Consider the following 26,818-nt stretch of genomic DNA (forward strand, 5'->3'; position numbering starts at 1 on the left):
GACACAGGCTAATGTTTAAACCACAGCTGATGGCAATTTCTTATCTTTCAGTTATAAGATTGAGTCGCTTGTGCTAGAAATTTCTACCTCTTCTTCCTGAGCATAAGAACAGTTAAGCCATTGACTTTCACAAAAGATTTCCCCTGGTGTTTTTATTCTAGAAGTGGATATAAATGGCAGAACTCTGCTGAAAATCATTTATCATTCAAGCCTTTACCCTTAACAAGCACAAACACACACATTTTTCACCCAAAGCCAGAGCAAATACACTGTTGTTGCAGTTGTGCCGTACATTTTCTTTGAGAATTTAGTTAAAAGGATTAGAAACCATTTATTTAGTTTGACGTGTGTGCGTGCAACATGGAGAACGCAGTTTTGGGCAAGGATTTTTGAACCCAAAGTAAATTGTTTCCTCAGCAACTGTATTCCTTAGAAACAGAAAACTTTCTAAAATAGGGCTTTTCTACTGACAAATATCCACAGCTTCGTGAAAGGCTGCAAGTTTACAGGGCACTGCTGCAGCATTTCAATCGCACTTGAAAACAAACCTCAGAAAGCCAGAAACTACTGGCTCTTCCTTCTGTGTTTGGCCAGTAATTCCTTAATAAATTCCAAGAAAAAAGACCAGGGCTTTTGCTGTCCCAAGGCCCTTTTGAATACCTGGATTTAAAGAGATGGGAACACGACCACGTTATCCTAAACATACACGCATTTCCTCTGAAAAAAAGGAAAACAAACCCAACGCAAAAAACCAAACCCCGCACACATGTGCTGCTATCCTGATTTCCTTCCCCTCATGTTCTCCCCCTGCAACCTCAAGCCAGCCCTTGGGAGGCAGGAAGCGGCCCCGGGGCACAAGCGCCCCGCCGCCCCAGGCGGGACACAAGTCCTCCTGCCCGCTCTTCAGGACTCGGCTCAGCCGTCCCGTCCCGTCCCCTGCTGTGACTGTCTTCCTCTCGTGTCCAAGGCACACACCTCCATTCTACCCCCTCCTCAGGGTACAGCGGCGGGGATGGGCGCCAGCCCCGCCCCGGGCTCTTACCGCCTCCACGGGCAGCCTGAGGAGCCGGGCGCGGGTGGAGGCGGGCGAGGGGCGGGTTAAAAGCGGCGGCAGGTGAACGGGGAGGGACCTTAAAGCTCAGGGGTGGCGAGGCCGGGACCGGCTGTTGCTGGGGCTCTGACAGACCCGCACTGAGCCCTCCCGCCCGCCCGCGGTGACCGCTTCGGGAGCTCCCGGCGGGGCTGATCCCCTTCTGCTCTGTGGGTACGGCTGAGGCAGGTGATGCGGCGCGGCGGGAGGGGGCGAGCTGGCAGCGCCACCGGGGGGAGGCCGAGCCCGCGCCTTCCGTGAGGAGCGGGCCGGGTGGCGGGGGGGCGCGGCGGGGCAGGCCCGGCAGCCGCTGGCATGTGTAGCTGCTGACGCCGCCGCCCGCACACTTGTTGCGCTCCAGCGTGGGGCCGCGGCCCACGGCAGTGGAGCCGGGGGCTCGGCAGACGCCGCTTGCCTCGGAGCGGGCCGGGAATGGGGCCGGTGGCGGGGCGCCGCGCGGGCTGCCTGCAGTGCCGGGCAGGATTCACCCCCGCTCGGCCCGGGAGGCCTCGGCTTCGCTTGCCGTGCTTAAGCATGAGAGGAAGTGCTTGAATCCTGCGACCGCGTTTAATTGGGAGTCCTTTTGGCTCTGTTAATTATGCATTTAACTAACAACCTCTTTTTACTCCACCTTCTCTCAGCAGCGCTTTGTAAGCGCGTTATGTGAAGTACCCGACCAGCTAAAGCACCCAAGGAAAATCAAGCCTTCCGCAATTACAGGTAATTTGCGACACGCCTGCAGATGTTAAAGAGAGCTGCATGAAGGTAAACAGCTTGCATCAGTAAAACTGACAGGTCCTGTGAGTGTCTGATCACACACTGGAAACATTCCCCAGAATTACAGGGGGAGTAGGAAATTAGGTGTGTGAGTCAGAAATAAATGTATTTCTGAGTATCGGGGCTGGATAAGGTTGTATACCAAAGGAGTACTCTAGCCCTTAAATAAAGTGTGAGGAACATGTTGAAGTAAGGGTAGGTGTGCTTGCTTGGTTCATAGTGGTAGCCGGTAGCTGACTGTGTACCTGTGGCATGATGGGCATGGCTCTTTCACCACTGGCATTTCCTAGTTTGGGTGTTTCTTTTCTAATCTTGTATGTTTTTTATTATCTTTTTTTTTCCCAATAGAAGAATTAATTTCTTTGCCTTTTGCTGTATTAGTTTTCACCTGTAAGAGAGCAGATATTGGGTTAAAAGAAGGAAGTGGCCATTCTTAAGAGCGCTCTTTTAAATTTAGTTTTTGTGACTTTGACCACTAATGAGATTCTGTTAGCTGTGGCCTGCATGAAACTGTATGGGGGTTTGAACCCAGATTCTGTTTGGGGTTGCCATGATCTTATGGTACATGTGTGCGCCGAGGTGACAGCATATAAAATAATGTTTTCATCTTTTATTTTGTTAATGAAGTTATGTGGCTTCTTACCCTTGCACTGTTCAGCCTGGAAACCCAACTTGCCAGCTGCTTATCTTGAAGAGCCCCTGAGGAAAGGTAGCAGGTAGAAGCATTTGCATGTGATTGTGTCAGGTTTAGCTCAGAGGACAAGGCAGTGGTGGGCCAACCCCCATCCTGTGTTGGCATCTGTGTTTCAACTGGGCATTTCAGTGTGATTTTTTTCAAGGTGGAATTTCTGACACTTCTGTAGAGCTGTGAGGTTACTCTGTGTGTCAGGGGTTTCTGAGAAACTTAAATCCTCAGAAATGACAGTCTTATGATTGGCAGGACTACATATCACAGGGCTTGTTCTCTCAAACTTTCTGAGGTTTGGGCCTCTGCTGTTTTGTATCCCTTGAAGCATAACATAGGTGGATTACTTGGGTAATCTTGTCTATTTTGTGTAAAAAGTAATTGTGCAATGAAGAAGATAGAGCGTACATCTCCGTAGCTGGAAAAAAGCACACTTTGAGGTGTACTTACAAGTTTCTTAATAACAGGCCTTGCATAAGCTCAGTTGGTACTCGTGAGTAAAGAAGATGCTTTGTAAGTTGATTCTTTGTGTGGTTCATGTGAACAGTTTCAGTAAGATCAGTGGTCCCCAAAACTGCATGAAACAAGAGCATGGGTCAAATCTTTTTCTTTTGACATGTTTCCTTGTTCTTTTCCTCTCTGCTTTTAATTGTTACTTAATGATGGCTGATGAGTTATCTGAAATGAGGAGAACTGTGACTCTTGCCTGGCTAAACACCAGTTTGTGTAAGGAAAACCTGGAAGTGATGATACACGGAGAGAGATTAAGTGCTATCAAAACAGAAGGAATGTGGAAAAGAAAAACACGTCTATGTGTTGGTGATAAAAGTTGAAAACTCATTCTGTGCCTTACTTCATACCAGTGTCTCTTCCTGTAATTTTTTTTTTTTTTAAAGGAGTTGCTTTTGTCCTTACTTCTGATGAGAGACATTATATAAAAAGCAAGAAAAAGCTGCACTGGAGTATAAATCTTAGTGTTTATAAATTTAACTAGCATTTCCAAAAGGGTGCAAGTTCTGTCTGTGTGTGAAATAGACAGTGACTTGCCAATTTTTTAGGAGATGTTTTGTTGAAGTGGGAGTGGACGCATTTGTGCAGGGGATGCAGACATTTGCCCAGGTCTAGGAGGAAAGAAATGGGAATTAAATAACAGGTTAAAAAAAGAGCCATAACTAAAATTTGCTATTTTCATGACTGGGAGCAGGGCATAGTGTGTATAAAACTTTCTTTAAAAGTGTGGGAAATAGGAGATTTGCATCAGAGGAGACAGTCCTTGGGAATTTGGCTTTCTTTCAGGGCGGGAAGTTTAAAGCTCATTTTGGAGGAAAAGTTTACAGTGGAAAATAGCAGAGAGGTGCCAGATTCTAATAGGACTTGTACTGTCTTGTTATGCCTTCAAGTGTGACTGGCACTTCTGGTATCTCTTTCCACAGGCTGAGAGTAAATTTTATGCAGAGATGTTCTGGAGGATAGTAATCTTCCATTTACAGTTGTAGGCTAGTGAAATAACTATAGGATTTAACTACATAGTATTGGGTCCTAGTCTGTTGTGTTAAAGGCTAACTTTGGGTTTCATGCTGGGTTTAATTAAGGCAAAGAATGCCTCCTGTTTTCATAAACTTGAGTAGAAGAAAAGTACAATGCTCTCGGTGTTCAGACCTGCAACTGTCAGAGGTTTCCTGTTCCTGATTAGTCTTTGCCTGTTCTTGTGTCAAATCAGATATACTGTAATTCTTCTGTCATGGCTCTCCTGTTCTCCAGTTTCCACTCTGATCTGGAGATAAGTGTTCAGAACAAGTTTAAGACCTACTAGATGGAGCTGTGATTGTTAGATTGCTCTTTTGAACTTTACTCAGCTTTTTAGGAAAGAAGTAGAGTTGTTGATATTCCAGTGCTACAGCTGCATGCTCCTTAAAATTTTTTGTGTACACCTGTAAAATTAAAATAGCTGGAAGCTGCCTGTAATAATGAAATCAAAGAATTTTGGTTGTCAAAGCCTGAGTTCAAAGCTGCATCTTCTTGCAGTTTGAATTCTGCATTAAAGCCTTAGCAATGTAGAGAGCTGTATTCTTTTTCAGGTAGTACAAATATCCTGGATGATTGAACTGAAGCTCTGTACTTCCAACTTTGAACTGGTACTTATCTGTCTTGGTCTACTGATTAAAAAAGTAGGAGTCTGGAGCCTATAATTGTAGTGGAGCATTTCAGAGCAGCACTGTGAGATGGTGAGATTTTGTTATCTTCAGTTTAATGTCTGGGAAATTGAGGCATGGGGGAGACTAACAAATTAGGTGGGAAGTTTGAGAAAATTAGCAAGTAATTGCTGTAACCTGTATGCAAGCCTTTCTTGGTGAAATAAAAGGATACTGTCTTTGGAAAATATTAATCTGTATTTATTAGAAGCTTCCTCGGTTCAGTTATGGCAGTGCTGCTGTTCTTGTGGTACAGCACCAAAACTAATTCAGCAATAGGAATAACAAAATTACACACTAGCAATTAAGTGCTTGCTATTCTGCTTAGCAATAAACTAGACCCCAGTTTGGCAGTGTGAAAGTATGTCAATAAAAAACTGCTGAAATACAGATTTGTGTTCTTCAAATCTGGCTATGAAACAGCATATATATCTCTAAGACACCTTGATGCTGGCTTTCAGCCCCTATATGACCTAGTGCTCCCAGCATAACTGTTTAGATCAAGACCTGAATGGAAAGTTGTATCAGCAATGCCTTTGTATGCTGGACCTCTACATACAGAAATACTTATTGTGTGAAGCTGGGTCATTAAATAATTTTGATAAAAGATTTTGGGTGTTATACAGATTAGATGTCCTAAAGGTGTTTTGATAGCAAGCAATCTGCATTAGGACTGCTGCTCTCAGGCATCTGAGTTACCTTTGTCACCAGCTTCAGGGGTAGAAAGGGACACTTGGCACCAGTGCTCTTTTGCTCAAACATTATCTTGGTTAATGTATTCCCACTTTGGATAAAGTGACTTCTACCTTGGCAGACTGCTGATCTTGTATCAGTATTCAGGAGGCACTGCTGAAAGTGGAGTGTCACACCAAACTGGTAACTCTAAGTACATCCTGCACTGAAATTCTGATGGGAGTGGAGGCATTGTGAATACCTTCTATGTTTCTGTGTAATTCCAGTAGAATATTTAAATTGGTATCCAGTTTGTAGTTGTGGAGAGATAGGTATAATCTCACTCTGAATTTATGCCAAAGTTATAATACTATGGACCCCTTCTTGAGTGGAACTCCCAGATGTTCCTATAGCACAAACAAATATTGTAGTACTTGCTAATGACTCTTTGTGTTGTGGGGTTTTTTTTCTTGATAATCTATAGCAGCAAGCACCATGCTGTGTATGTGAACAGAATGTGTCTTCTGTTGGTTTTACTTTCACTGTACTCTAGTTGTGGTTTGAAGCTGTGGGTTTAGCCATTGACAAGATTATTTATCAATGCAACAGTCTTTTTAAGAGTGAAAAAAGTGACAGTTTACAAGCTATGCTCATGAACACAGGAGCTCCATGATAATTGTCTTTAGTATTGTGAATTGCAGGGATTTTTACTGGGAGTAGGCACTGCACTGTTATTGTGGTCTAATGTAGGCTTGCAGTAGCTAGCTTGAAAGTAGAAGGCAGTCTAGCCATGATAGCACAGAGCTTGAAACACTGCCCAGAAGCAGGAGAACTATGGAAATAGTTAAGCTGTTCTCTTGCTGCTGTCTATCCCATTAGTGAAAACACCCCTGAGAATGCCACCACCACCACAAAAAAAAAAGCAAACCTCCCCCCCCAAAAAAAAAAAAACCACCACCACAAAACCCAGGAAACAAACCCACAACAAAACAGTTGCTTATGTGCCTTTGTGTTGTGTGATCATATAGAATCATTTCTCTCATAACTAACTTTTCAGTGATAGTGATCATTTATGATTGTTTTTAAGTCCTACTGTGACAGCCCTGGATCACTATTGTGATTCTCTGATTGCTGAAATGGAGCAGAAGGTTCAGTTGGTAGCAGAAACAAAGATCTGTGCTGAGGCTTGGAAAGGCTTTTGGTCATGCCAGTTGCACTTTCCTTTTTAAAAGGAAAATTTAACACTTCATACACTCCCATGTTAGAATGGGTTTCTAAATGCTGATATTCAGACTCACTGACCAGCTGTCTTCTGTTCTTCCCTGCTTATTGCTTTATAACCAGTCCTTAACCTCACTCCTACTTTACTTTTTTTTTTCCCCCCTCCCAAATTCACCTAATTTTTCATGTATTTAACTTATTCTTGTACTTTGCTGTACTTCTGAGACCAGCAAAGCGGGTAAATTGACTGTCTACGTACTCTTGTTTCTATAGGCATTTAGCTGGATTTGCTCATGTAAAACTATCTGGGCTGGCTCTATGAAACTAAGAGTTGCCACCCATTAATGAGAAATAGCTTTCTTGCCGCCTTTTCCTTTGGTCAGCAAGACAGTTAATCTTTTACTTGCTAGTAAAAAGGTCTTAAAAGCAAGTGTCTAGAAGACAGTTAACCTACAATCAGGAGTCAACATTCTAGCTTTTGAGTAAGTTAGGAGTAAATGAGCTATCACATCAGTACAGATAGCCCAAACTTGATGTTAGCTGGAGTGATCTGCAATGATAACTTGAATAGTGTGATGGCCCATACTTGGTTCACTTAAATTCTGCTTGAGTCACTGTGTCTGCTCATGGGAGAGAGGTGGGCACTTCAGGAGACTTGGAATAATCTTCATCAGATGCTCTAAATTGTGTTGGTGAGTGCTGTTTAAACCCAGCTAGTAGGAAACACTGGGGACAAAGTATTTGGATGGAGTTCAGGCTGCCTGAATATGACCCTACAATCTTAACTGTGCCACCCTTCACAGAGAAGATAGTGAGACTTTACTGGTATTCGATCAGATCGTGTATCGCTCTGGAGTATCCCAGAAGTCATATGACCTTTCACCAGCATAAAAACAAGCCTGAGAGGCCATGAGGGTACAGCTGGAAAGGGCAAAGGTTGGTAATGAGCTTGGCAAGCAACAGGAAGAATAGGATATGGTGGCAGGAGGAGCTGAAGAGATAACTGGAGGATTTGGAAAGGTAAGTGAGAATGGTGCATGTGGGAAGGGTTGGGCAGATATGGGAGAAAGACTTTTTGGAAAGGAGAGGAAATCTCACTAGGAGACTTGGGGCAAAAATCTGCCTCTTTCAAGTGTGGTGGCTTTTTCTGCATTGATCCAGGTACAAGCCTGCTTTTGCTAGAATTGAAGCACCATGTTTTGCCAACCCCTCTTACCCATTGACTGCTAATTCTTTACCCATGCTTTGCAATTTGCCGTCTGTTTTTTAAATGAAATTTTACTTTTTCAGATTGGGTTTAAAAAAAAATAAAAAATAAAAAAACCCAACAACCACCACCAACCAACCAAAAAAAAAAAACCCCAAACATACTAGTAGCAGGAATAACTTTTAAATAGGCCACCTGATTAATAATGCACACACATCCCACCATCCCCCCCAAAAAAAAGTTGCAGGACATGGAGAACTGCAGTGCGACCTCAGGAGCAAATGGGGATGGGGGAGGCATCTTGAGTTAATTTTGCCACTGAAGACAAGGTTCCCTTTAACTACACCCTGAGGCACCTATATTTTGAATCCATTTCTGCATGGGTAGACAGGAAGGAGTGATTGCATGTGGTAACAAATCCTTGTGAAGCTGTGGTAGCAGAAAGGCATCAGTATCAGTGTACAGTAAGAGGTGACGCTAAAAAATGGGGCTTATGAGGAGGGGGTATGCAGTTTCCACTTCTCAGCCTTTCGCACTGTAAGGAGATGTAGGGAAAAGGAACAATGAGAGAAGAAATACAAGGAGTCTGTGAAATTAAAGGATTGGTGAATGCTGTGTATGTAGTACCACAGTTTACATGGTGCCAATCTTCTACAGGTTTTATTTTCAGATGTGCAGAAGTATTTCTATTCATAATACTTACTTGTAGTATCATTTTAAAAGTATTATTTCAGTGTGTGTGTAATAATAACACAGATCACTAGTAAAAACACTGATAAAGTTGTAACTGTTCATTGGTTTAACATACAAAGATCTTGAAAGCAAGGCTGATCTGGACGGAAAATCAAATCAGCCAAAAAAGGGGTACAAACATTTGAAAATCTAGCTAGGATGTTTTGTAAGTCACTGGTATTATGGGTCTTTCCTGTGGCCTCATAGGGTTCTTAACCCACAAAGATTGTGTCTGTATGCTAATGAAAAATAAACTTTCTTCTTAGAAAAACAACATAGCAGGATTGGAAGGTAACTGCTTCCAGGACTCTTCTGAGATAGATATACAGAGGTAATAGTCCACATAGATTCTGCATCCTGAAGGAGGCTCAGGAAAGATTTCTCCAATCTGAAGAGAATCCTGGGTCTGTCCCTTGTTGGTATTCACCTCCTGAAGTATATCCCCATATACTTCATATACAGTCAACCAGCATAACCTGAGGGAAGTGTAGCTTACAGAACCAGTGAGGGGAGATCACACTTACATTTCAGTAACTTAATAAAAAACCACAACCCTTTGCGTTCATATAACAATTAAATGTCCTCATTTTTCCCTGCACTGTTGTGTACTTTGACTGATGCTCTGTATGATGGTATGTGACTTACTGATTACATATAACTGCTGTAAACCGGAAAATATTTTGACATTATTCAGAATGAGTGTGTGATGTGGAAGACAACCTTAGAAAAAGTCTTAATTCTTCATGCAGTGCGGCCCAGCCCCGAGTTAGGAAATCTTGAACATTCTCTCATGTGATGGATACAATGGCCTTTTCCAGTGGCTTTTTTTTTTTTTTGTGGAGACTTTGAAAATGTGATTTTGCTTTATTGATGTCCTGTGCTGTAAATGCCAAAGAAAGATGGTCTCGGCTAATGGTTGGACTTGGATCAACTAGGTTGAAAAGGTCTTTAACAAAGTTGAGAAATAAAAACCTTCATGAGGAATTTTGGAGCAAAAAGATCTGCAAGCACTGGCTGATAGGCATGAGAAATGCTGGTTTCCTGAATCCACAGTAGCTTGCATACTAGCTTTCTGTAAACCCAGCTGAACTGGAGAGGTGGGCTGAAGTGCCTCTGACTGCTCTCTCTGAAAGGCTGCTGTTTGTGGAAGCTGAACAAACACAGACAGCTCCTTCCCAGGAGGTATGTGGGAGACAAAGGTGAAATCCTTTAGCTGATTTAATTGATAATGGTCATAGTACTTTGAAACTTGCGTACTGGAAACCATATGCTTACGTTGGGAAAGTCTCTGAGCTACTGCTGGCCTGTATGAACTCTTCAAATGTCAACTTTAGCACTCTTCCCAGCTTCTGAAATGTCTCCCCTGTTCTAGGAGTAATGCAGTTGTGTGACAAGGAGGGGAGAAGAAGGGTGGGGGAAATCGCCTGACAGGCAGTGACAATGAAGGAGCCTTTGTCTAGTTACCCTAGGCTCTTGTTATAGTTGGAGACATGCAATTTGGGGGTGAGTCTTTAAGCACTGATTTTAAACATCCAATTGGAGATAGATAATAACCAATACTTCACTGCTTCAAGCTATTGTGGAATGTGCTTCAGCAATAGAGAGCAACAACAGAGAGCCCTACAGTCATGCTTTTAAAATTTGTGAATGAGGTTATCCAGACCTGCTCATGGAGGATGTAGAGCATCAGCAGCAGTTCCTGAAGGTCTGTCTTTACTGCTGGAATGTACTCATGAAAATGCTATTTACGCTTCAAAGCTAAGGATGGATCAGCTTGGCTTAATTCATATCGGAATTCTAGCTGTCTAGCACCTTTATTTTATTTTTTTTTTTTAGCATAACACCTACATTACTTCTGGATGATGTCATCTATTCTTTTGTTACTGTTTTCAAACTGTTAGAAGTTGTATCTTTTAATTTATGGCTGGTTTTGTCAATTTCCTGTCTGCTTTTTTTACTTGATGTGTCTAATAGGTGTTTTCAGTTGGCAAATGCACCTAGAAGCCGAATAAATGTGATACCATGAGTGTAATCAAGTAATGAATTATTACCTGCTGATGTGATTAGGTTATTTATAACTGCTTATAGGTAAGCCTGCTGTGTCAACAAAATGTTACCACAGCCAGTGGATATGCTGCAGTTATATGATACTGCCTTTAATTTTTTTTTTTTTGCAATGCTTGATGGTACTTGTTTCCTGTCCTGATTAACCGTAGTTTTGTTTATTTGTCTTAGGTCAGACGATTAACACAAGACAATGGATTGGGGAGCGCTGCATACCATTTTAGGAGGTGTAAATAAACACTCCACCAGCATTGGGAAGATCTGGCTCACAGTCCTGTTCATCTTCCGTATCATGATCCTGGTTGTGGCTGCAGAGAGAGTCTGGGGAGATGAGCAAGATGACTTTGTCTGCAACACTCTGCAACCTGGTTGCAAAAATGTTTGCTATGATCACTTTTTCCCCATCTCTCACATCAGACTCTGGGCCCTGCAGCTGATCTTTGTTTCCACACCTGCGCTGCTGGTGGCCATGCATGTGGCTTATAGGAGGCATGAGAAGAAGAGGCAGTTCAGAAAGGGAGACCAGAAATGTGAATACAAGGACATCGAAGAGATCAGAAGACAGAGGTTTCGTATTGAGGGCTCCTTGTGGTGGACATACACCAGCAGCATCTTCTTCAGGCTGGTCTTTGAAGCAGTCTTCATGTATGCGTTTTATTTCATGTACGATGGGTTCCGCATGCCTCGCTTAATGAAGTGTAATGCGTGGCCCTGCCCTAACACAGTGGACTGCTTTGTTTCTCGACCTACTGAAAAGACGGTGTTTACTATTTTCATGATTGCTGTGTCCAGCATTTGCATTCTTTTAAATGTGGCTGAATTATGTTACTTACTGACAAAATTTTTCCTCAGAAAGTCTAAAAAAGCTGGAAATAACAAGCATCACTCCAACCATGAGAATAAGGAAGAAACCAAACAAAATGAAATGAATGAGCTAATATCTGATAGCTGTCAGAACACAGTTATAGGATTTACAAGTAGCTAAGGTGGTGTCAGTACTGATGTTCATTCTTTTTGGAGTGAATCTTTAAAGGCTGCAAATGAAATTTAATAAAACCATTTAAGTTGGTTGATACCAAGTGATATATATAGTGTCAGGTGTCAAGTATGCACATCTGAAAAGAGTCAGTACAGTCTGCACATGTGAAAATTACATGAGGATTAAATAGGAAAGTGTATCTTCCTGTGAGTATCCTTACAAACTGACTATGACAAGTAGGAAACCCACCAATACCTTCATGCTAACACAGTTCCTAAAACTAAATGCAACAGCAATAAAAACAAAATTCTAAGCTAGATATTCTAGTATTACAAGTTGTTTTGTAATAGTGATAGTTTTTACTTGTGAACTGATAATTAAAATATTTTTCTAAAATCTAAGATTCCATGTTGCTTAAGGTGTTTTAGTACACAACTGAGTGTTTTGTTTCTTAACCAGGCATATGCTGATGAATCCTCTAATGCCATATTTGTAGGGAGGAGGCAGCGGCAGGGTACATCTTTACAGCTTTGCAAGCACTGCTTGAGCCTGGAAATGGAGCTTTAGATGCTTGCATGCACACTGCTTGCTGGCTGTAGGGGAAGCTGTCTTGAAAGCTCACCACATTTAGTGTGGGTAACTGAGGTAGCTAGGTTCTGGGTGCAAGCTCATGCCTAAAGCCAGCATGACAATGTAGATACAGCCTAAGTATACTTGCTTTAAACATCTAGCACACTGGTAATCTTGCTGATCTTTTAATTGCATACCACTGGTTTTATAGCAACATACCTAATTTTATGTAAATGTTTATTTCTCTAATGTATCAGCTGTATTTGTTTCTTTATGCTATATCTCATGTAACTGGCTTTGCTTTCTTTTTTTTTTTTTTTGTGTGATAGACTGATGGTGCTGTTAAGAAACTAGGGCCTTTTTGTTTTGAAGGACATGGAAAAGTATCACTGGAAATGGAACAAGGCTTCTGAATAAAAGGCAAACACTTTAATCTTTCTCAATGAAGTGAGAGTCTGTATGTGAATGCTAGTGAGATCATAGGCAGGACAAGTGCTTATGAATAACTGTTTCCAAGCAGGCACTCTACATCCAAAGTGCATGTACCCCAGACACATCCCTCATTCCCAGCCAGAGTGCTGATGCCCTGATTCTGTTGTCCATACTCTAGTGGAGGTACCTGTAACCCTTGAATGCATGGGAGAAGGTGCTTGTGCTGTTGGTGGTCAGGAGCTCCCGCTTCCAAAGCTGTGGTAGTACAAATCTCATGGGCATGCTGACCTCAACAGAGTTGACTTTTTTTTTTAATTTATTTTATTTTATTTTCCCACTCTCTTTTCACAAGTTCAGTGGCTTTGTCTCATTGCTTTTGTATTGTGGAGCTATTCTTTCAAGAGCAGGTATCCCTAGGAGCAGGGATTGCACTCTGTGGTTTTCCTCCTGCTGTTGCATTGCATTTCATCCTACGGGAGCCAGCACAGCTTTGTGTGTGTGCTGTAAGTATGTTTGAGTTGGTTGGCAGATTGCAGGGTGCACAAGCAGCAGGTGAGAGAAAATGCCTAGAATCGGTCCTGCCCCTGCTTGAGCTCAGCTGTGCCATTTTTTACTGTTCTCTTCTGCTGGCAAGCTCCTGATCTTTCCTGCCTTCGCAGCACATTTTGAATTGCTGTTGTGAAAAGAAATTGCTGCTGATCTTCTGAATGTGTCTACCAGCAAGCAGGAGGAAAAAAAAATACATAGAACTATATTAGTGTGCTTTTGTTCTCTCTGTAGCCTGAAAACACAAGGAGAAGTGCTACAAATTTGCCTTTGTAGGTATTGATCCTGGTGGCCTCATGATGGCTTCCTTTCCAGGCTCCATGTCCTGCTATGGCGATGGTTTAAACCTGTATGTAATGGAGCTGCTCCCTTAGGGTCAGAAAGGCAGCTGGTGCTCAGGCTGTACCTCATTGGATCACCCCCCACAGGCAGCCAGTGAGGGCTGAGGCCTCGTGCTGGTCTTGGGGTATGGAGACACAGCTATGGCTGTTTTCCAGAACTGTGCTTCATGGAGCAGGTTGAGCTATGTACTTTCATCCAGGACATACTGCAAATCATGTACTGTATAGGGAATATGAATAGAGATCAGTTAATGATTGTCTGATCATGCCTCACCACTATTAGTGATCAAATTGAAGTAGCCTTATGCTGAATGTTAGACTTGGAAACCACCCTAAGGCAGATAGGTTTTCCTCAAATAGAAGAAGGTGGCTTTCATTGGTCTATGGTAAAAGCATAGGCCTACTAAGCCCCACATGGGGATTTGACAATAGCTCTTTATGTGGTATTCTCATTTCCTGCTTACAAGTTTTCAAACAGTAGATTTGAAAGCAGTTGGATTTTTCTACATCAGTTCTGTGGCAGTTACTATTTTAAGCCTGGATAAGTGGGCAAAGCTTAAATGAAGAAATTGGGCACATGTGGTCCTTTGTGCGCCAGCACAGTTGTGTGTGTGGCTGTGCTGCAAATGGGTTTGGGTTGCTTGGGCATTTCCTGTGTGGTAGCAGGACCTGGTAACATGCAGTCAAGGAATACTGCCCTGGTGCTGGGGTATCCTGGCAGCCAGACAGGTCAGGAAACAAATGTGCTGGTCCTTGTCCAACCTATGCCGAGGCTGGTTATAAATCAAAGAGCCGGGGCTTATCCAAGGCTTCACTAGTGCTAAGTCATTGACTTCACAGAGAAGACCAATTGTGAATGGGATGTTTCTCCTCACACTATGTGCAGCCCTGATTGTGGACACTCACCTTTACCTGAAATATCCCCTGACTTTTGTTACTGCCAAGAAATGTTCCTGATGGTTTCAGTGTACTCTTTAAATTAATTCATCATCTCCTGTTGGGTTAGGCTGAAGTAGATGGTATCATGAGGAAGTGATTCCAGGGTCTGGTTTCTCCAAGTCACCTGCCCACTGCCACATCCTTTATCCTGTGGCCTGAGCAGGAAGACCAATGTATTTGGAGGGGTGGTAGTTAAACTCTGCAGGGGCCTCCTCCTGCATCTTCACAAGCTAGCTGGGGCTGCTCTGAACTGCAGAGCACACCAGCTCCCAGCCCATCTCTGTGCCTGCACTTGCTCCTGCCCAATAGTTGTCCCCTGGGAGGAGGATATTCCCTCCAAATCCTTGGTGACTGACATTTTGTGCTATACTGGCACTGCCATCAGCTGTGATAGTTCAGCCAGTTTCTCTGCTGGCTGCTGGCTTAATTGTCCCTGCCCATCCCTACTTTGCCTCCCCACCCTGTGATTTCCCCTTTGTTATGCCTAGGGCAGAGATTGCTTAAATTGGCTGTGGTACCAAATGATTAATCAGAGCCTCTGGAAAAGCTCTCTTGCAAGTTCCCACCACCCCCTTCCACCTTCCTGTCCTGCTCTCCTATCAAACAGGCAGGAACCCTGACCACATGCAGGTGCAGGCAGCAGCATCTGCCAGACTCTGCCCCTAATACACACACCAGCCCTTGACTCCAGCCTTGCCGCACGCCTTCCTCCATCCCTTTCCCTGTCTTCTCACTCGGTTCCCCTGCAGCCTTGGAGTTGTTCTTCCATTGACCTAAGCCCTTTCTAGCAACCCTACATACCAAAGTGCTAAAGGCAAATGAGATCAGTTGTGGAAGGGTCCGAACCCACTCTCCTCTTTTTACATAGTTAAGCTGCCTACCCTACCTCACGTACTGCAGCCGCGAGCTCTTTGCTGCCAGGTTGGAGTGAATTTGACTCCCCAGAAGACTCTGCATGCTGTGCTGGCCCAGTGCCTCACCCATCCTTGCTTCACAATGGCGTACTGGAAAGCACTGCCTCAGCTCCCAGTTTCTTGGTATGTTTTTTTATTAGCACTGGTACCTCTATTTCCTTTACTGAACCAAGGCTTTTATTACAATGCTCCTGAAATAAATCTATTTTGTAGAATCATAGAACAGTTTAGGTTTAAAGGTCATCTAGTCCAACCCTCCTGCAATGAGCAGGGATATCTGCAACGAAATCAGGTTGCTCAAAGCCCATTCAACTGGACCTTCAATGTTTCAGGTATGGGGCATCTACCACCTCTCTGGGCAACCTGTTCCAGTGTTTCACCACCCTCATCATAAAGAACTTCTTCCTTATATCTAGCCTAAATCTACTGTGTTTTAGTTTAAATCATTACTCCTTGTCTTATCACAACATGCCCTGCTAAACAGTCTGTACCCATCTTCCTCATAAGCCGCCTGTAAGTACGGACAGTCTGCAATAAGATCTTATTGGAACCTTCTCTTCTCCATGCTGAACAACCCCAACTCTCTCAGCCTATCCTGTTAAGAGGCGTATTCCGTCTCTGATAATTTTTTGCTTCCTTCCTATGGGCCCGTTCCAGCAGATCCATGTCTTTCCTGTACTGAGGACTTCAGAGCAGGACACAGTACTCCAGGTGCGGTCTGAAGCCATATTCCTTTAGATCAGCCCAGGATACAGTTGGTTTCAGGGCTGTGAGGACACACTGCCAGCTCATGTCCAGCTTTTCATCGCTGATAAGCCCAATTCCTTCTCTTCAGGGCTGCTCTCAATCCCTTCATCCCCCACCCTGTATTAATACCAGGGGTTGCCCCAGCCTAGGTGCAGAACCTTGTACTTGGCCTTGTTGAACCTCATGAGTTCACGTGGGCCCACTTCTGGAGCTTGCCCATGTCCTCTGGATGGCATCCTGTCCTTCAGGTGTGTCGGCCACACCACTCAGCTTGGTGTCTTTTGCAAACTTGCTGGCGGTGCATGCAATCCCACGATGTTGTTAATTAAAACATTAGACAGTTCCCATCTCAGTAGGGACCCCTGAGGAGCACCACTTGTCACCAGTCTCCATCTAGACATTTAGCCTCTGACCAGTACCCTATGGATGCAACCACCCAGAGCAACCTGGTCTAGTGGAAGATGTCCCTGCCCATGGCAGGGGGTTGGAACTAGATGATCTTTAAGGCACCTTCCAAACCAAACTATTCTAAGATTCTGTGATGATTTTATGATTCGACCAATACCTCATCTACCAAACAGTCCATCCATCAAATTAATATCTCTCCAATTCAGAGAGAAGGATGTTGTGGGGAACCATGTCAAAGACCTTATAGAAGTCCAGACAGACAGCATCCATAGCTCTTCCCTTGCCCACCAATGTAGTCACTCCATTGTAGGCTACTAGGCTGGTCAGGCAGGACTTGCCCTTTTTGAAGCTAGGCTAGCTATCTTGAATTACTTCCCTGTCCTCCATGTGCCTTAGCAGAGCTTTTAGGAGGACCTGTTCCATGATCTTGCCAGGCACAGAGGTGAAGCTGACAGGCTGGTAGCTCCCAGGGTCCTCTTTTCTACCCTTTTTAGAAATGGTATGATTTGTGTTCTTCATAAAGTGGCACAGGCTGCCTTGCTGTGCTTCCCACTGCTGCTGCAGTGACTGAGCAATGGCAAGGTAAGGAGGTGCCCAGCAGCCAGCCTGGGAGAATTATAGAATCATAGAATGGTTTGGATTGGAAGGGACCTTAAAGACCATCTATTTCCAACACCCTGCCATGGGGGTTCTACTACACCAGGTTGCTCAAAGCCCTGCCCAGCTTGGCCTTGAACACTTCCAGGGATGGGGAGTTGAGCAAGGTCCCTGTTGTGTGTATCTGAGTAATGATTACTCACAGGTCATCATCTAGCTCATAGAATGTGTTTATTGATTTGCAGCAAATGGAGTAGCTGGAGATCTGTGTTAAAAGCCATCATGCTGCTTCTTGTCTTTATCAGCTAATGCTCACTGAGCAGCTTGTGATGGGAAGGCAGAGGGGCAGGCATTTAAGAGTTCTCCATGAACACTTTTAGTTGTTGGTGTATGATTATCATGGACAGATTTGTGCCGGGCTCTCAGAGAGCATGGCCTCTGAAGCCAGAGGGACTGTTGGATCTGAAGTCCTACACCATACTGGCCACTGCTGCCCCTCCAAGTGCCCAGGGGCAGGCACCATCACCTCAGCAAACTTCTTTGTAGGGACTTCACAACACTGACTGCGGCAAGAGCACTACCCTCGTAGCAGCCTTTCCCTTGCCACAGGCAGTGTGTACCCATCTCCCTGCACAGCCCTGTATTGTCAGGCTTGTATTTCTCAGGTTAGGCATGTAAAGGTGAACAGTCTCCTTTTCGTCTTTCACAGAAGCCAAAGATTATTTGTCTTTACCAAATAAAGATGGGGGTGGGATGCAAATAACACTTCTGCAATTTCCCACCTATATCCTTGATGCTAGTGGGGGAGCATGACTGCTTCTTCAGCGTGCACACACAGCTGGGTGGCTCCATGGGTTTCTCTGCACAGAAGCACCCGATGCTTCACCTGACGCACAGAGCAATGGGCAGGTAGGTCCATGGGAGGAGGAGACAGGGAGAGGTTCTTGCAGAGCCCTGACTCAACCATCAAGTCCTAGCAAGGGCCGTGTCAGCACCCCACTACATCCCTGCCAAGAGGCATACGGACAGGAGTGCCTCTCCCTGCACCTTGCCACCACCCGGCTACTTCCTGCCTGTGCCACTGCGTCATCCGTCTATGCCACAGCTTCTACTGCAGCCTCCCCTCACCTATCCGGGCTGTGAGAATCACGTTGGCAAGCTTCCAGATGTTTCAGGGCCAGATCCAATGCTCCTCATTGTCACTCAGCAAATCCCCGATGATTCCAGCAGGCTGGGGCCAGGTAAGGGTGTAACTCCTTAAAAACCACTGCAACGCTACTCAGCCACTTTCTACACAGCCCTTTTGCAACATCAGGTCCCATTTCACACAGCAGCTATTACCTCCTTGCAGCACATCCAAGTAAGTAATTGCCCATTTGGGTCATGCAGGCAGCAGTGCAGCTCCAGTGCCATGTGGACCAAAGCACCCATGCTGACACGAGGTCACGCTCTCACAACCATTTCAGCTGTTTCTAGTGACTTGCTGGTGACTGCAGAAAAGAGTTCATTACTTGGAGAAGGAAGGGGAGAGCTCCCTAAAATGTGTTGGTTCTTTTTGAGTCTGGAGATCTTTCTGTTGATCCAGAGAGATCTTAGAACAGCCTTCAGTACCTAAAGGGGTACAAGAAATCTACAAGAAATCTGGAGAGGGACTTTATACAAGGGCAGGACAAGGAGGAATGGCTTTAAACTGAAAGAGGGTAGATTTAAATTAGATATTAGGAAAAAGTTCTTCCCTATGAGCGTGCTGAGGCACTGGCACAGGTTTCCCAGAGAAGCTGTGGCTACCCCATCCTTGGCAGTCTTCAAGGCCAGGTTGGACGGGGCTTGGAGCAAGCTGGTCTAGTGGAAGGTGCCCCTGCCCATGGCAGGGAGGTTGGAACTGGTTGATCTAAAGATTGGTCTCTCCCAACCCAAACCATTCTATGATTCTATTGTTAACTAATGTGAGGGCCTTTATTCTGTGCTGGTTTGAATGCAGGGTAGCTGTTTACTTGTGTACAAGCCCATGAATCGGAGCTTGGGCTGACAAGATCAGTAGGGCAGGAAGGTTTTACACCCTGCTGGCTCCCAACCCACCAGGACTCCCAATCCATGGGAATTATTTTACTTCCTTCAGACCCATGGGCAGAGCTGGTTATGCTCTTAGCCCTCCAGAATGGCCTGGTACAGCCCTTCTGTATTATCAAAGCCATAGTGGAATCCTGGCTAATGTAATTTCTCCTGATATCTTAGCTACCACCTCCTGGCTTTTTTTTCACATGATACACTTCTCAGGCCAGGGGCATGCCTCAGTGATGTCTTGGAGACATCCAGGAAATTTAGGCAATTCTTAAATAGAAAGGACAACAATGATGACAATGTGGTATAGAGCTTGACGATGACCTCAAAAGAATTGGACTGTGTTCTTTGATGCCACTTAGGATATATCAAAAAGCTGGAAAGAAAAGCAAGTGGTGATTACTGTGGCCCAGGTAAAATTTCCTGAACGTCCCTGGGGCTGAAGTTCACAACAGTGAAGCACAGATGCAGCTTTTAGCAGGACCTGAGTGACATAAGAGGTAGAACTGAATCCTGTTATTAGGGCTGATGGTTTGGGTTTAATCAGAACATCTCCCAGATAGACACAAAGTGTGTGTTCAGTTGGGGATAACAAAAACCAGTTTAAAAGCATCCAACAGGGCTTTAATAGGCTGTCTGAAAAAAAATGCACCCTCACAGTTACCCAGTTTCTGGTTATTTATCTGGTTAAAATTTAACCAATTTACCAGTCCCTGCAAAGTTTCCCAGCGCAGATGAGGCTTGAGCAGCGAGCAGGACCTCTTGCACATCTCAGCCACCCAGATTGTGCTGAACCTGGCTCCGACTCCGTGGTTCTTTGGCCAAAGGGAGGAATAATAATAATAATAATAAAATAATAATAATAATAATAATAATAATAGATTTGTATTAACATGGAAGAAATGCAGCAATAATTAGAATTCCCAGCAAAGGCCTTAAAATCTGGGTTAAAAATTCAATTTTATTTTGGTATCCCTGATAATTACTTATGTTTAAAGGGATGTTTTCACCAGAAAAGGCTAATAGAAGACAAAATCATCAGATGATGAGAGAGAATTAGTTGGGATCAGAAAGAAATTAAGGCGCTTTGGGAAAAGATAATTTTAGCAGTCACACTGTGGTAGGTGGAAAATAAAATGCACTTCAAGGAAAAATCTGAGCTCCTCATCTAACTCCCTGGTTCCCAAGGGCCTGAGCTCTTCAGTTTTTCTGATGGAGGAAAAAACCTCCAAATTATTTAGATGTATAAAGAATGAAATTAGTAACGAGATTGATAATTATGTCACCCAGTTGTGCTGGCAGGTGGGAGCCAGGTTCAGCTATGCACAAAGGGTCAGAGCACAAGGGGTTTGCTCTTGAAGACATGCAAGCCTTCTGGCAGGAAGCTGGAAGGTGTCCCCACACCCAGCAGAGGTGAGGGGTAATGGGCAGGCACCTTCCCGACTCTTGGTCACTAAGGAAAAAAGGGACATTGATAAGAGTAACTTTTCCACTTGTCACAGACATATAAAACAAAGTGGAACTGTGCTGACTGTGGTATTTTACAGGAATCACGGATGAGTGGGGAATACTGAATAACTCGGGTTTCCCTCCTCCAGATTATTTTTGTTTGTCCACTGCTTGTTGCAAAACATGAAGTCATGCTGGAGCTTCCTCCAGAGGGAGAGCCAGACCTGCCCAACTGCCACCACGCTTCCTCCCTCCAGCATTTCCCCATTTCTTCCCCACACAAAGGTGGTGTTGATGTGGGAGGAGGCCCCTTCTCCACCCATGGCCCCTCCAGCGACACCAAAAAGAGGAGCTGTGGGTGAACTTGCAGGTCCTACTGGAAGGCACCCTGTGAATTTAAGTGCCTGGAGGGCTGGGTGGCGCTGGGTGGGGGTTTTCCTTATTGCAGTTCTGAACGTAGGTGTCTGACATGCATTTAAATCCTACCAAGTACCTAAATAGTCTCTTGGAACTCATCCCAAAATCTATCTAACCCCTTTATCACTGTTTGGGAAACCCTTGATTGGCAATCAAAGGTTTTGGCAGCCAAAGAGATCACACCAGCTACTCAGGAACCCGGGGGAGCTCTTCAGACATACCCCTGGAGAACGACCCAAAGGACAATACAGCTGCACATCCCCTGCCCTAATGGTCTTGTAACATCACCTTTTTCACACATGATTCACAAGCTCAATTTACTGCTCAGCAAGCTAATGCTCACTCTTGTTTTTTAACAGTTCTGGTATTATACAGTCCCCTTCACCAAAGAGCTGTGAGGTGTTATACAATTGACCACTGCAAAAATAATCACTGAAGAATAACCACCTATTAAACATGATTCAAAACCAGCAGCAAATGCATTTTATCCTGGTGGAGCTGTTAGGAAGAAATGTTACTTTTTTGAACACACACACACACACACACACACAAATCAAGCAAAGAAAAAAAAAAAAGTAAATATTTGATAGGAAAGGTCACACAGCCCAAGCTGCAAATCTGAAGCAAAATAAAATTAACCTGGGTCATACCTGAGGTGTATTTGTCTGACATGGCAAAAGATGCCAGGGCTATCTGGTTTTTCTTGGGCCTTTTCTATAGCAGAAAGGCTGATTTGATTAACTACATTAATTCTGTATTTATTAAGTTCTTGGAAAATACCTGTGGTAGGTATGCTGTAATTAGTCTAAAGCTTGTCTACATTGTTTTAGCTGTATTTGGTAAGCCATGAGGGCTGCTAAACCAATTTGAACATTGGATAAACTCTCAGCACTAGCCAAGTGCAGCAACACTCAGCAAAAGCATGAATATGTGTTATTTTGGGGATTACCTGTAACTTTTGGGGGGGAATTCTTGAATTCTGAACTCCTGTAAACAAACCATGCTCAGGAGGTCACTTTTCCACTTGTGTGGACACATGGAACATGGTTTCTTGGGACACACTTCGGTAAAGCATCTCTGAGAGGTTTCCTCCTTCCTGCACCACAAACCCAGTCATGGAGAAGGAGCCACTGATGCCCCTGAAGGATTTTGTCAACATACTGCAGACAAGTCTGTGTGTGCTTGGGCACAAAATGCCTGATTTCCTTATGGAGCTGGCTGGGTAGTTGTGTATCCCTCTGGGTACATCTATTTCCCAATAAGGATGCGACCCAGACCTGCATTTCCTTTAGACTGCAGGGTTCAGTCCCACATCTTCGTCAATCCACACAGTCCTTCCCAAGTCTGGTAGCCAGGTGTGGAGGCAGGGAAGGAAGAAGGGACACCTCTACTCCTGTGGGACACTGCACAGAAGGACAGAGAGCATGCAAGACAGGTTCTGCCTCATCTGGTTAAGATTGGTAGCTGGGGAAGCATGACACACACTACTTCTGAGTCATATTTGCAGCCTTTTATTCAGTGTTTAATGTAAAATGCATAAACAGTCCTGGAAGAAGAGACTCCAGAACCTCCTCCCCATTCCCAGCTGAGTCCTCTAGTCCTTAGGGAAAATTCTCCCACAAATTATCTCATTCCCTCCGCATGTCCTTTTGTCCTGCTGACTTTTGTTACCCTCTGCCCAGCAGAAGATGTAGAGACCACCATCAGCCTGGCTAAGCTACAGCCTGGTGGTTATGGCATTGTGTGGGGAGTATGAGATAGAGGTTTGAGTCCTCTCAGGTCAAGCAAAGCAAAAATGTCCAAACCTTGGGTGAGTCTGGGATACCTTAGGATGTTTCTACATTACCATTTTAATTGGAGACAGGAAGATGTTCCTGAAGTGAATTCCCTGATTACCTCCACTCTGGTGTTTTAGTTTACACCAAGGAATCAGCCTGGGTCTCTTGGCTTGAGCAAAACTGGAAAACACTCTTCTTGAGCACAGACCGTGTGTTCCCTGGCAGTTGGTCCATGGGGTCCACTGGCCTGAAGAAAACCCTCTAGACATGTATGTGGTGTGACCACTGGATCCTCAGCACTGTCTGTTTCTACAGATTGCTCTTGCTGGGCTGCCACAGCCATAACCTATGTAAATGTCAGATTGCAATGTTGTGTGCTGTCATACAGTGTAATGTACTATAATGTAGTACACTGTAAGCATGGCCAAAAGTTATTCTGCGAAGCAGGTGAGAAAAAAGAGAGGATCCTTGATGTGAAATTCTGCATTTTACATTAAACAATTAATACCCACAGCTGCTCTTAGAAGAAAGGAAGCTGACCAGGTTTTGGTAGGAAAAGGTGTAGGAATGTCTTCCATGCCAAAGGAGCGGCTTCTGGGCTCCACATCCAAAGGGATGGTCTAACGTCAGGAGAGAGAGGTGAGAGTAAACACACTAACGCCACCACCCCCATAGGCACAGCTCACAAGCCCTCACTGGTTGTCCTGGGGCATGGTATAGAAATGTAATGCTTACCATAAGTGATGGATTTCACGAATTTAGTCAATAGCTTCTAGGGCGTATTGGAAAGTAGGCAACTTTCCCCATATCTTCCTTCACTCCCTGGTGAAAAAAAGGGAGTGCAAGTTGTTTTATTACTGAAGCCAGACTGTGGCCACAACTGTCATAGCATATATCAAATGGGCAAACAGAAAAAGAAAAATTGATTTAGCTAGTTTTAGTGATTTTGCTGTGATTTTCACATCAGCGGGCAGCACCATTACACTAGTGGGTAGTGCTGGGAGTGTACTGAGTGCCACAGAAAAGAGAGATGCAAATCCAGTTAAGCACGCCAACTGAAGCTGTGAATAGCTAAAAGGGCATGAACAATCTTGGGGTTTATGCCAACATTTCTTGTCTCTGAAGTTATAGACATTCATGTGTATTTTGCTGATTTACAAGCAAAATACCTGTTCCCAGGATGTACAATAGGCTACATGACAACGCAACATGTCTTGGCACAAGGAAGAATGACCTCACCTGAGATTGTGGGTTGAAGTTTTGAAATAAGGTGTTTTGAGAACATTTGCAATCCCTGATGGGAACTGGAAACTCTGCACATTCTGATCTTGCCTGGAATATCCTTGTAGCTTCACATAAATGCTGTTGATCAGAATAATTTCCAGTAGATTCTATCTGTTTTGAAATAATAGAAACTACTGCAACTGGTTTATGAGCACCCTTGCCTGACACTCTACTCCAACAACAAAACTTCTAGCAGTAAAACATCTTGCGTGGTTTATGCCTGACTTATTTTACATTTTTTCCACAAGCTAGACAAGTACAGAGTTGCTGTTAGGTTGTTTTAACCCCGTTCTTTTCTTGTCCAAACAACACTCCATGTAAAACTGTCCATCAGCCACCCTGTGTGGAGCAAATGCCGCAGGGCCACTGTGTACTCCATTGCCAGTCCTAAGAGGTGAGTTCCACTGTGAACGCCTCCTGGCAGTGCCTGGTCTCATTTTGATTTTGAACTCCGCAGCCTGTGGGTCACCATGACCTGAAATTTGCCTCTCTTTGCCTCCTCTCCATTTTCTCTGAAAGCCCAGGATATTCGGGGAATGGCCTTTTCACGCTTTTTACTTTTGCAGAAGAGCAGGCACAGCTATGTGCCAAGACAGCCCAACACCCAGTTCTCTTGTCATGCCTTGACCAGGAAAGTCATCCCAGTTCTTCGTGGTGCCATACTGGGAAGGGGCTGCACACACAGGTGTGGAGAAGAGAGAAACTGAGGTGTGTGCGGCAAAGGGACTGTGAGCCAATGGCTGCCACTGGGATCAGTCAGAGCAGCATGGGACAGGACTAAGTCTGCCAAAATGCTGGAAGTTACTCTGGCTATCTCCTGGAGGGCATCCTGCACAGCCATGACCTGCCTCTGTTGGCAGCTGTGGACAGTCTGTGTGACACACCAGTGTATGTGACCATACTGGAGAGCAGGGACACAGGAGGGTGCAGGACAGAGCTTCGGGCAGGTGTGGCTGTGGGGTCTGGGAAGGAAGTCCTAGCTGACACAAGACTGCATGCACTCAATCATAGAATCATAGAGCCGTTTAGGATGGAAAAGACCTTTAAGACCATCAAGTCCAACATTAACCCAGCACTGCCAAGTTCATCACTAAACTATGCCCCTAAGCACCAACCACATCTACACACATTTCCCCTTGAGGGTGCCTCAGATCCCTCCAACCTCTCTTTCAAAATGTTACCCTTTTACATGGTCGGATAACAAAAGACTAGATATTTTTTTCCCATATTCTGCCACCCACCATTTACTCATTAAAAAGTCAGTTCAGACAGCAGCCACTTAGCTGCAGGCACAATTTAGTGGTGAGAAAGAAGCTCGAACAAGAGAGATTAGCAACCGTCAGAAATTTATTTCTTAAGAAATGATCTATTGACCCATTAAAATACACCAGCAAGTCACCAAGTACTTGTTTAGCTGGAGCAATTCACTTTTGGCTGTAGGTATTGACAGTACACAGGTAATGCAAACATTGCAAAAGACAGTGGTTTTCTTGGATGTCCACCTTTCCCTGTCTGAAGTAAATCCCTTTGTGCTGTGCTTGAATAAAGCAGAGATCAGAAGCAGAAATATTGCAGACTTAAGAAGGTTCACTGTATCTTCTCTTGGGGTGCTGGTTGAAAGGGATATTTCTTGCCTCTGCCTGAAGGTTTTGTAATCCTGAATGCATACATTGCTAAGGAACAATCTCAGTGGCGTTTCTGAGGAGACATGGTGTGGTTCTTTGTCATTTCTTGGCATGATGGCTCTGTTTCTTCCATGTTTACAAGATCCTTTCCCACAGATCTTTGCATGGGCTCTGCTGGGACTTCTGTAATTAGCAGCATGATGACAAGCAAAGTGGAGAGACATTGGTACTTTGAACATTACTGTCCCTGGTGCTCAAACACACTTTGGAACCAGAAATCACGTCTAGCTGATTCAGTCTAAGTGTAGACTTGATAACCTCTTGAGTTCCTTCCCCTAGTTTTGCGCAGCTCATACACATCTGGAGCTACACAGAAATCCTGGGGAGATCTGTCAAGGAACACCCTGGTGGTTTGCAGCTTAGCTTTTCCTTTCTAATCAGACAATACAGCTGCCTCCCCAAAAAGGTTGGAAGTTACCTTCCACTGTCTGCGTCAGGGCCCAGGAAAAAGCCTTTCTTCTCTCTGGGAGTATTCTGACATCAGGGACTTCTTGGTCCTCAAAAAAAAGAGAAATGAGGGAGTGAGGCAGGTTACCAGTTTTTCTAGCCTGTCAGAGACTGGGGAGAGTGACAGGGCTGAAAAGACACTGACTCTCAGGCAAGGATAAGAGGACAGTAGGAAAGTCAGGACTGGGAAACACAGATGTAAAGCTCGTAAAGATGCCAGGGAGAGCCTAAAATAGCAGACAGACAATTCAGACTACTGTGGGAAGAGTTCCAGTGATTTCTTCATGAGCAGCCTTTGTACCCCAAGGTTACTTCCATGTTCAAAGTGTTCTCCACCTTTTATTGCACAAAGCCAGGAAGAGCCAACATCCTTATCCCTTTCCAACCTGTTACAGACAAGGGCTATGAAACTTTAATGAATACAAAACAACTGCTTCATCCTTCCTGTGGCTGTTGATATTTAGAGTCATAAATTAGTGACCCTTTTCACAGTTCAGTCCCTAGCTGTTATCTTCAATTGCAGACCAAATTTATCAGTGAGGGTCATAAATCCTAAGTATTGATCATTATTTAGACCTTAAGTA

The 26,818-nt window shown here is 44.3% G+C and overlaps 1 protein-coding gene across 9 annotated transcripts; it reads left to right on the forward strand.

Moving 5' to 3' along the window:
* The first annotated feature begins 1,117 nt into the window (after nt 1-1,117).
* Nucleotides 1,118-12,627, forward strand: LOC136013955 (gap junction beta-6 protein). 9 transcript variants are annotated; one of them, XM_065678576.1, is made up of 3 exons: nt 1,118-1,279; nt 1,732-1,810; nt 10,812-12,627. In XM_065678576.1, exon 3 carries the CDS (start codon nt 10,834-10,836, stop codon nt 11,623-11,625), a length of 792 nt encoding a protein of 263 aa, XP_065534648.1. In that variant the 5' UTR covers nt 1,118-1,279; nt 1,732-1,810; nt 10,812-10,833; the 3' UTR covers nt 11,626-12,627. The 9 variants fall into 9 exon arrangements, with proteins under 9 accessions (XP_065534648.1, XP_065534651.1, XP_065534650.1 ...); XM_065678579.1 differs by having other exon boundaries at nt 1,735-1,810; XM_065678578.1 differs by having other exon boundaries at nt 1,118-1,275.
* The last annotated feature ends 14,191 nt before the right edge of the window (nt 12,628-26,818 follow it).

The sequence above is a fragment of the Lathamus discolor genome, chromosome 4, assembly GCF_037157495.1.
Source record: "Lathamus discolor isolate bLatDis1 chromosome 4, bLatDis1.hap1, whole genome shotgun sequence".
In the NCBI taxonomy this organism is placed as follows: Eukaryota; Metazoa; Chordata; class Aves; order Psittaciformes; family Psittacidae; genus Lathamus; species Lathamus discolor.